The sequence below is a fragment of the Dendropsophus ebraccatus genome, chromosome 10 (genome assembly GCF_027789765.1).
Source record: "Dendropsophus ebraccatus isolate aDenEbr1 chromosome 10, aDenEbr1.pat, whole genome shotgun sequence".
NCBI classification, from domain to species: domain Eukaryota; kingdom Metazoa; phylum Chordata; class Amphibia; order Anura; family Hylidae; genus Dendropsophus; species Dendropsophus ebraccatus.
This window is the reverse complement of record NC_091463.1, coordinates 96410983-96422277: the sequence shown is the minus strand read 5'-3', so window position 1 is coordinate 96422277 and position 11295 is coordinate 96410983. Positions and strand designations below refer to the sequence as shown.

General features: G+C 55.5%; 1 protein-coding gene across 1 annotated transcript; it reads right to left on the bottom strand.

The window, feature by feature from the left end:
* Window positions 1–214: 214 nt before the first annotated feature.
* PPP5C (protein phosphatase 5 catalytic subunit) lies at window positions 215–10458 on the bottom strand. Its single transcript, XM_069985599.1, has 13 exons — window positions 10269–10458; window positions 7398–7639; window positions 5583–5730; window positions 4788–4909; window positions 2842–2907; window positions 2667–2765; window positions 2430–2535; window positions 1700–1842; window positions 1535–1622; window positions 1411–1451; window positions 1147–1325; window positions 992–1073; window positions 215–642 (listed from the first exon to the last, which is right to left on the bottom strand). The coding sequence occupies exons 1-13, from the start codon at window positions 10441–10443 to the stop codon at window positions 580–582; spliced, it is 1554 nt and encodes a 517-aa protein (XP_069841700.1). The 5' UTR covers window positions 10444–10458; the 3' UTR covers window positions 215–579.
* Between the last annotated feature and the right edge of the window lie 837 nt (window positions 10459–11295).

Here is an 11295-nt window from a genome sequence, read left to right as displayed (position 1 = left end):
AGGTGAGAATCAGGATAACAGGGGATGCTGGAAGAGGACTGTGCTGCCATCTAGTGTCTGAATGAGGACCCTGCACCTAGAGGGACACCAGTAACACAGCATCTTCCCCCCCTCCTGGGCCACAGATCTCAGTCAGTCCTGTGTGTGGACCCCATAGTGATGGATTATTTATGGTGATGCTGGCTGCTGATCTGCATACGGACATGACGCCGGCTGTGGTGTATTCAGAACCTTTATTAGAAGCAAAGTAATTACAGACAGCGCAGGAGGCGGGGCTTGGAGGAGACACAGGATATGCAGGAGGGGAGGGGCGGCAGGATTATTGTGCGTTTGTAGCTGTCACGACCCCCCCACACGCACACACGCACACACACAGTCACACATCGCACACAGACAACACGCGCCCCACTCTCCCCCACCGCTCGTCCTCTCTGGTACAGTAATAAAAATATTCCTCTTGTTTCTTTATGGCCCCTCAGGCTCCGGAAAGAACTGGGGCTAATATTGGGAGAGCCCCTATATGACTGTCCGCCTGGGGGTCAGCTGCTCAGACACACGGACACAGCAGCCGGATCCGCCTCACATCATTCCCATCTGGAGCAGCGAGTTGGCGTACATCATGGGCTTTACATTGGGGTGCGGCTGTGGAGAGAGGCACGAGGCAGAGTTACCGGAGGGGGGGGGGGAAGGCTCAGGATCTGCTCACACTCACCTCATAGCTGATCACTATTGGGCACAATGCAGCGTGAGCACAAGTGTGAACAGATCCTTATATCGACACATCAAATCACGTTAATGACGGAAAAATGTGCAGATCCCTCCACCCCAGGGGCCTGAAGAAGCGGGGGACACCACAAGTAGCAGAGGGAAGATGACCACCCTGGGCAGCAGAGCACAGACACCCCAAACAGACGGGCAGGACCCTGATGCTACTACTGGGGGGGGGGGGGGGGCAAGGCCCTGCTACTACTACTACTGGGGAAGCACTTACCACAGCATCAAATTGGTGGAACTTAGGTTTTAGATCTGAGCCGTTCAGATGTATGTACGCTCCTTTATTACCCATCTGGTCACTATGGGGAAAAGAGGCAGTCAGAGACAGAATACACAAAGGGCGACAAAAGGAGACCACCGCCATGTACTTACCAGTAGTTTGGAGCAGAGAACACAGTCACACAGTGGCCATTGTGGGTCACTTCATAACCTTCAGCCTTCACCTCATGACTGCGGATAATGTAATCGAGACTGTTCTCCTCCAGGAACCTGCGGGTCACATCTGGGCCAAACTGACAGCTCACACCCCGTTTACTGGGGGACCGCCCGTCCTGTGGGGGAGACAGGGACAGATGTCAAGGTGAAAAGGTATGAAGTCTAGATGGATTATGTTAGGGTAAGAGGAGAACGCCATACCTGTGGCTGAGGATCGGACCACAGAAGGTCACACATTGGTCCTGAAAAAGCAAAGATGACCGTGAGGTTAACAAGAGGGGATCACGTCCTAGAGCCAGAGATCATGTGACCTTACAGGACCCACCTGAGTCAGGAGGCTGCCGATTCCGCTCGATATTACGGATCTGTTCCAAGGTGACACCATCCTCTGAGAAGAGACCCCCATGCATGATCTGAAGAGACACAGGGGTTGTATTAGATGTAATGCGGGGTCCATGATATCAGGAGAGGGGGGGTCTCAGAGTCTCACCAGGACACGCTGGTTAACGCACATCGCCAGCGGCAGCCACTGGAAAACCTCACTGAACAGCTGGAACATCTGGTTGGAGTATTTGGCTTTCACTTCTCCCTCAAAACCGTACATCTGGTTCATGGTGTCAGTCTCATGGTTTCCTGGTGGAAAAAATGAGAGACATCACAATATAGGAAAGAATTCACCCCCGAGACATCCAATCTAACTACATGGGAAACTCTCTAGCGCCCCCTTAAAAGTAGGTGCTGTAGATGGCAAATCACTGTGTACATACATTACATTACTGATCCTGAGTTACATCCTCTATTATACTCCAGAGCTGCACTCACTATTCTGCGAGTGAGGTCACTGTGTACATACATTACTGATCCTGTATTATACTCCAGAGCTGCACTCACTATTCTGCTGGTGGGGTCACTGTGAACATACATTACTGATCCTGAGTTACATCCTGTATTATACTCCGGAGCTGCACTCACTATTCTGCTGGTGAGGTCACTGTGTACATATATTACTGATCCTGAGTTACATCGTATATTATACCCCAGAGCTGAACTCACTATTCTGCAGGTGGGGTCACTGTGAACATACATTACATTACTGATCCTGAGTTACATCCTGTATTATACTCCAGATCTGCACTCACTATTCTGCAGGTGGGGTCACTGTGAACACACATTACTGATCCTGAGTTACATCCTGTATTATACTCCAGAGCTGTACTCACCGCGCAGCAGATGGAAATGTGCAGGATATAGGAGCTTGAAGCCGCACAGCGTCACTATCACCTCCACAGAGAATGATCCGCGATCTACAAAGTCACCATTAAATATCTAGAGATCAGAGATCAGGAAAATGAATGCAAAACACCTGGAATCTGGGTCACAGTGCTGTCTATACGAGGGTGCAGGGTACTCTGGGGGCCCCGTGTACTCTCTGGCGGAGTGGATCAGGTAAAGGATACATATGGGTTGGTCTCGGAGGGGAGGCCGTTGAGATGGAAAATGTTCATGAGGTCGTAGAACTGTCCGTGGGTGTCACCACAGACCGTCACCTGCTGAGACTGTACGAGAGAGAAAGCAGCAATGAGGTCAGGAGGAGCGATGGCGCCACCTACAGCCAAACAGAGAGCAACTCACCTTATCCAGAGAGATCTCCACCAGACTGGGCAGCTGAGACAGGAGCTCCTTCACCTGCACAAGTATCTGAGCAAGAGAGAAGAACCAGCGGTCATCACTACAGGGGAGCAGGGGGGGGGGGATCAGCGGCCATCACTACAGGGGAGCGGGGGGGGGGGGGGGGAGATCAGCGGCCATCACTACAGGAGAGCGGGGGGATCAGCGGCCATCACTACAGGATAGCGGGGGGATCAGCGGCCATCACTACAGGAGAGCGGGGGGATCGGCGGCCATCACTACAGGAGAGCGGGGGGATCGGCGGCCATCACTACAGGAGAGCGGGGGGATCGGCGGCCATCACTACAGGGGAGCATGGGGGAACAGCGGCCATCACTACAGGGGAGCATGGGGGATCAGCGGCCATCACTACAGGGGAGCATGGGGGATCAGCGGCCATCACTACAGGGGAGCATGGGGGATCAGCGGCCATCACTACAGGGGAGCATGGGGGATCAGCGGCCATCACTACAGGGGAGCATGGGGGATCAGCGGCCATCACTACAGGAGAGCGGGGGGGGGGGGGGGGGGGGGATCAGCGGCCATCACTACAGGGGAGCGGGGGGGGGGGGGGGGATCAGCGGCCATCACTACAGGTGAGCATGGGGGATCAGCGGCCATCACTACAGGAGAGCGGGGGGGGGGGGGGGGGGGAATCAGCGGCCATCACTACAGGGGAGCGGGGGGGGGGGGGGGATCAGCGGCCATCACTACAGGGGAGCAGGGGGGGGGGGAATCAGCGGCCATCACTACAGGGGAGCAGGGGGGGGGGATCAGCGGCCATCACTACAGGGGAGCAGGGGGGTGGGATCAGCGGCCATCACTACAGGGGAGCAGGGGGGGGGGAATCAGCGGCCATCACTACAGGGGAGCAGGGGGGGGGGATCAGCGGCCATCACTACAGGGGAGCAGGGGGGTGGGATCAGCGGCCATCACTACAGGGGAGCGGGGGGGATCAGCGGCCATCACTACAGGAGAGCGGGGGGGGGATCAGCGGCCATCACTACAGGGGAGCGGGGGGGGGGGATCAGCGGCCATCACTACAGGGGAGCAGGGGGGGGGAATCAGCGGCCATCACTACAGGGGAGCAGGGGGGAGGGGATCAGCGGCCATCACTACAGGGGAGCGGGGGGATCAGCGGCCATCACTACAGGGGAGCGGGAGGGGGGGGGGGGGAGATCAGCGGCCATCACTACAGGGGAGCGGGATGATCAGCGGCCATCACTACAGGAGAGCGGGGCGGATCAGCGGCCATCACTACAGGAGAGCGGGGTGGATCAGCGGCCATCACTACAGGAGAGCGGGGCGGATCAGCGGCCATCACTACAGGAGAGCGGGGTGGATCAGCGGCCATCACTACAGGAGAGCGGGGCGGATCAGCGGCCATCAGTACAGGAGAGCGGGGCGGATCAGCGGCCATCACCACAGGAGAGCGGGGGGATCAGCGGCCATCACTACAGGAGAGCGGGGGGATCAGCGGCCATCATTACAGGAGAGCGGGGGGGGGGGGGGGGAATCAGCGGCCATCACTACAGGAGAGCGGGGCGGATCAGCAGCCATCACTACAGGAGAGCGGGGGGGGGGGCGTTTCAGCGGCCATCACCACAGGAGAGCGGGGGGATCAGCGGCCATCACTACAGGAGAGCGGGGGGATCAGCGGCCATCACTACAGGAGAGCGGGGGGGGGGGGGGGGGGGGGCAGATCAGCGGCCATCACTACAGGGGAGCGGGGCGGATCAGCGGCCATCACTACAGGGGAGCAGGGGGGGAGGGGGGATCAGCGGCCATCACTACAGGAGTCTCGGGGGGGGGAATCAGCAGCCATCATTACAGGGGAGCGCGGGGGGGGGGGGGCAGATCAGCGGCCATCACTACAGGGGAGCGGGGCGGATCAGACAGGTTATACTTACCTGATAGACACATTTTCTATGAAGCTTCTTCTGATCTTTATAAAATTTCATTAATTCCACCATAAAGTCCAGGGTGACCTTCCCATCCTGTAACTGGGGCCCCGTGTACTCATCCTCGATGGCTGGAGAGGGGGAAACCAGTGAGAAGCAGCAGAACGGAAGCATCTACCCACTGCTCCATGTCCAGAGATAATCCTCTGTGTGTGTATGTACCCACTGCTCCATGTCCAGAGATAATCCTCTACAGGTGTATATGTACCCACTGCTCCATGTCCAGACATAATCCTGTGTGTGTATGTACCCACTGCTCCATGTCTAGAGATAATCCTCTACAGGTGTATATGTACCCACTGCTCCATGTCTAGAGATAATCCTCTACAGGTGTATATGTACCCACTGCTCCATGTCTAGAGATAATCCTCTACAGGTGTATATGTACCCACTGCTCCATGTCCAGAGATAATCCTCTGTGTGTGTATGTACCCACTGCTCCATGTCCAGACATAATCCTCTATGTGTGTATCTACCCACTGCTCCATGTCCAGACATAATCCTCTACAGATGTGTATGTACCCACTGCTCCATGTCCAGAGATAATCCTCTACATTTGTACATATACCCACTGCTCCACATTTGTACATATACCCACTGCTCCATGTCTAGAGAGCGCCCTTTGTATATGTACATGTACCCACTGCTCCGTGTCTAGAGAGCGGCCTCTATAAGTGTACATGTACCCACTGCTCCATGTCCAGTTACTACTGCCCGCCCCCATGCGTTCCCCCCGTCACTCACTCATTCCTTCAATGTCCAGAGAATCGACCACGGATCGGTTGTGTTGGTCGCAGGCGATCGCTCGCTCAAAGGCTTTCTGCCGCACCAGTTTACTGCACTCCTGGAACTTCATCTGAGCGTCTTTATCATGAGGACGGACCTTCACCACCTGCGGGGGGCGAGAGAGGGGTGAGACCAGGGACTGGGGGAGGAGGAGGTGACCACAGACGGGGGGGGGGGGGGGGGGAATAGAGGTGGGGGCAACAGAGAGGGGGAAAAGGTGGGGTCTAGGAGAGACAACAGGCAGGCTGGGGGTGGGGTCCGGGGGAGACAACAGGCAGGCTGGGGTCTGGAGGAGGCAACAGGAAGGCAGGGGGTGGGGTCCGGGGGAGACAACAGGTAGGCAGGGGGTGGGGTCTAGGGAAGACAACAGGCAGGACGGGGGTGGGGTGTGGGGGAGACAACAGGAAGGCAGGGGGTAGGGTCCGGGGAAGACAACAGGCAGGACGGGGGTGGGGTCCGGGGGAGACAACAGGCAGGACGGGGGTGGGGTCCGGGGGAGACAACAGGCAGGACGGGGGTGGGGTCCGGGGGAGACAACAGGCAGGACGGGGGTGGGGTCCGGGGGAGACAACAGGCAGGACGGGGGTGGGGTCCGGGGGAGGCAACAGGCAGGACGGGGGTGGGGTCCGGGGGAGACAACAGGCAGGACGGGGGTGGGGTCCGGGGGAGACAACAGGCAGGACGGGGGTGGGGTCCGGGGGAGACAACAGGCAGGACGGGGGTGGGGTCCGGGGGAGACAACAGGCAGGACGGGGGTGGGGTCCGGGGGAGACAACAGGCAGGACGGGGGTGGGGTCCGGGGGAGACAACAGGCAGGCTGGGGTCTGGAGGAGGCAACAGGAAGGCAGGGGGTGGGGTCCGGGGGAGACAACAAGTAGGCAGGGGGTGGGGTCTAGGGGAGACAACAGGCAGGAAGGGGGTGGGGTGTGTGGGAGACAACAGGAAGGCAGGGGGTAGGGTCAGGGGGAGACAACAGGAAGGCAGGGGGTGGGGTCTGGGGAAGACAACAGGCAGGACGGGGGTGGGGTGTGGGGGAGACAACAGGCAGGACGGGGGTGGGGTCCGGGGGAGACAACAGGCAGGACGGGGGTGGGGGACGGGGGTGGGGTCCGGGGGAGACAACAGGCAGGACGGGGGTGGGGTCCGGGGGAGACAACAGGCAGGACGGGGGTGGGGTCCGGGGGAGACAACAGGCAGGACGGGGGTGGGGTCCGGGGGAGACAACAGGCAGGACGGGGGTGGGGTCCGGGGGAGACAACAGGCAGGACGGGGGTGGGGTCCGGGGGAGACAACAGGCAGGACGGGGGTGGGGTCCGGGGGAGACAACAGGCAGGACGGGGGTGGGGTCCGGGGGAGACAACAGGCAGGACAGGGGTGGGGTCTAGGGGAGACAACAGGCAGACAGGGGGGGGGGGGTCTAGGGGAGACAACAGGCAGGCAGGGGGGGGGGGGGGGGTCTAGGGAAGACAACAGGCAGGATGGAAGTGGGGTCTAGGGGAGACAACCGGAAGGCAAGGGGTGGGTTCTAGGGGACACAACAGGCAGGAAGGGGGTGGGGTCTGGAGGAGATAACAGGCAGGGAGGGGGTGGAGCCTAGGGAGACAACAGACGAGAGGGGGCAGGGTCTAGGGTAGATAACAGACAAGGGGTGGAGTCTATAAGAGACAACAGATAGGAGGGGGGTGGGGTCTAGGGGGAGACAACAGACAGGAGGGGGTGGGGTCTAGGGGAGACCACAGGCAGGCAGGGGGAGACATCAGGGTGGGTTCTGACCGTCTCGTAGTCTTTCAGAGCAGCCTTCAGCTTCCCCAGCGCCATGTTGCTGGCCGCCCGCCTGTAGTAGCCTTTGATGTATTTGGCATCCAGCTGGATGGCGCGGGAGGCGTCGGCAAGGGCATAACCGTAACACTCGGTGCGGAGATACGCCAGGCTGCGGTTACCATAGTAAATAGCGCTGTTTGGGCTGAGGGCGATGGCCTGGGTGTAATACTGTATGGCCCGGTCATAATCCTTCACTGCAGGGAAACACAGGACATCGCTGACCACCTACTCACTGACTGTCTCTATCCACATCATCTACATGGGCTGCAGGGTCACAGGAGAGTGACAGGATGGGGGGGGAACATATACAGTGACAGGACACACCATATACAGTGACAGGATACACCATATACAGTGACAGGATACACCATATACAGTGACAGGATGGTGGGACAACATATACAGTGACAGGATACACCATATACAGTGACAGAATGGTGGGACACCATATACAGTGACAGGACACATCATATACAGTGACAGGACACACCATATACAGTGACAGGATAGTGGGACACCATATACAGTGACAGGACACACCATATACAGTGACAGGATAGTAGGACACCATAAACAGTGACAGGACACACCATATACAGTGACAGGACACACCATATACAGTGACAGGACACACCATATACAGTGACAGGATGGTGGGACACCATATACAGTGACAGGACACACCATATACAGTGACAGGACACACCATATACAGTGACAGGATGGTGGGACACCATATACAGTGACAGGATGGTGGGACACCATATAGAGTGACAGGACACACCATATACAGTGACAGGATGGTGGGACACCATATACAGTGACAGGAGATGCCGGAACACCATATACACTGACAGGAAGCTGGGACACCATATACAGTGACAGGAGATGCCGGGACACCATATACACTGACAGGACACACCATATACAGTGACAGGACACACCATATACAGTGACAGGATGGTGGGAAACCATATACAGTGACAGGACACACCATATACAGTGACAGGACACACCATATACAGCGACAGGACACACCATATACAGCGACAGGACACACCATATACAGCGACAGGACACACCATATACAGCGACAGGACACACCATATACAGCGACAGGACACACCATATATAGTGACAGGATGGTGGGACACCATATACACTGAGAGGAAGCTGGGACACCATATACAGTGACAGGAGATGCCGGGACACCATATACACTGAGAGGACACACCATATACAGTGACAGGACACACCATATATAGTGACAGGATGGTGGGACACCATATACAGTGACAGGACACACCATATACAGCGACAGGACACACCATATATAGTGACAGGATGGTGGGACACCATATACAGCGACAGGACACACCATATACAGCGACAGGACACACCATATACAGCGACAGGACACACCATATACAGTGACAGGACACACCATATACAGTGACAGGATACACCATATACAGTGACAGGATGGTGGGACAACATATACAGCGACAGGACACACCATATACAGTGACAGGACACACCATATACAGTGACAGGATACACCATATACAGTGACAGGATGGTGGGACAACATATACAGTGACAGGACACACCATATACAGCGACAGGACACACCATATACAGCGACAGGACACACCATATACAGCGACAGGACACACCATATACAGCGACAGGACACACCATATACAGCGACAGGACACACCATATACAGTGACAGGACACACCATATACAGTGACAGGAAGCTGGGACACCATATACAGTGACAGGAGATGCTGGGAGTTGTTGTACGTTATATAACATGAGAGGGGATGCTGGGAATTGTAGTACAATCTATATGGTGACAGCATGTTTGGCGGTGTACTACACTGCATATAAGTAACAGAGTATGATGGTACATTTAGGACAGTTTATGAGGTGGCAGTGGCTACTGGGACTTGTAGTACACTGGACATTGGCTGTTAGGAGATGCTGGGACTAGTAGTGCAGTAGTTATGAGGAGGTGGCAGGGGATGCTGGAACTTGTAGTGCAGTAGTTAGGAGGTGGCAGGGGATGCTGGGACTTGTAGTGCAGTAGTTATGAGGAGGTGAAAGGGGATGCTGGGACTTGTAGTGCAGTAGTTAGGAGGAGGTGGCAGAGGATGCTGGGAGTTGTAGTGCACTAGTTGTGAGGAGGTGGCAGGGGATGCTGGGAGTTGTAGTGCAGTAGTTAGGAGGAGGTGAAAGGGGATGCTGGGACTTGTAGTGCAGTAGTTATGAGGAGCTGGCAGGGGATGCTGGGACTTGTAGTGCAGTAGTTATGAGGAGCTGGCAGGGGATGCTGGGACTTGTAGTGCAGTAGTTATGAGGAGGTGGCAGGGGATGCTGGGACTTGTAGTGCAGTAGTTATGAGGAGGTGGCAGGGGATGCTGGGACTTGTAGTGCAGTAGTTATGAGGAGGTGGCAGGGGATGCTGGGACTTGTAGTGCAGTAGTTGTGAGGAGGTGGCAGGGGATGCTGGGACTTGTAGTGCAGTAGTTATGAGGAGCTGGCAGGGGATGCTGGGACTTGTAGTGCAGTAGTTAGGAGGTGGCAGGGGATGCTGGGGCTTGTAGTGCAGTAGTTGTGAGGAGGTGGCAGGGGATGCTGGGACTTGTAGTGCAGTAGTTGTGAGGAGGTGGCAGGGGATGCTGGGACTTGTAGTGCAGTAGTTGTGAGGAGGTGGCAGGGGATGCTGGGACTTGTAGTCCCCTGTGGGCCTCAGGCCTCTATGGACTCTCCGGCCGGGATCCCACATGAGGCGGTTGGGCTCGCAGTGACGTCGTTACCCCGGAAGTACTCGTTGGCCTGCTCCTTCAGCTCCTCCGCCGTCCTCTCCCCGCCGCCGCCCGCCTCTCCTCCTCCAGTCTCCGCCGCCCGCTCTCCCTCAGCCATCTTCCCGCTGCCGGTCACCGACACTGCGTCACCAAAAGAGCGACACAGTGCGACATCCGGCGGCCACATTGAGAATGGCAGCAGAGAGCGGAACATGTGACTATGGCGCCCTCTTGTGGTTGTCTGGCGGCCATGCTGTGAGTGGCGAATTATAGCGAGGTCGCCATACTGTGGATGGCAGGAGAGGCGGACAAGAAACCTTCTATATATTTAGCTTTATAAAGATCCAAGAATAACCACAGTATACGATCTTTATAAAAATCCCTATATATATATATGTAGTCCTTATATTAACCACATCATGTGATAATCCCATTATCTATCTTTACAATAATCCCAGTATATAATATTTATAATAATCCCATCATATGATCCTTATGATACCAGATCATAATTTTATTATATAGCTCTTATAACCACAGCATATGATTCCTATAATAACTACAGCATTAAACCTTATATTAATTCCAGAAACGAATTCTTATAATAACCACAGTATATACGGTAATTCTTATAATAACCGCAGTATATACAGTAATTCTTATAATAACCGCAGTATATACGGTATTTCTTATAATAACCGCAGTATATACGGTATTTCTTATAATAACCCTATCATAGTCTTTCTGGTGTAGGGAGTCAATCTGGAGTAGCAAGTTTTATTGATGCCTGGAGTCCATCTGCTGTAGGGAGTGGAGCAGGGAACCTTTCTGGTGTATGGGGTTGTATAGTCTTTCTGGTGTACGGTGTAGTGTGTGGAGTCTTTCTGGTGTACGGTGTATTGTGGAGTCTTTCTGGTGTACGGTGTAGTGTGTGGAGTCTTTCTGGTGTACGGTGTAGTGTGTGGAGTCTTTCTGGTGTACGGTGTAGTGTGTGGAGTCTTTCTGGTGTACGGTGTAGTGTGTGGAGTCTTTCTGGTGT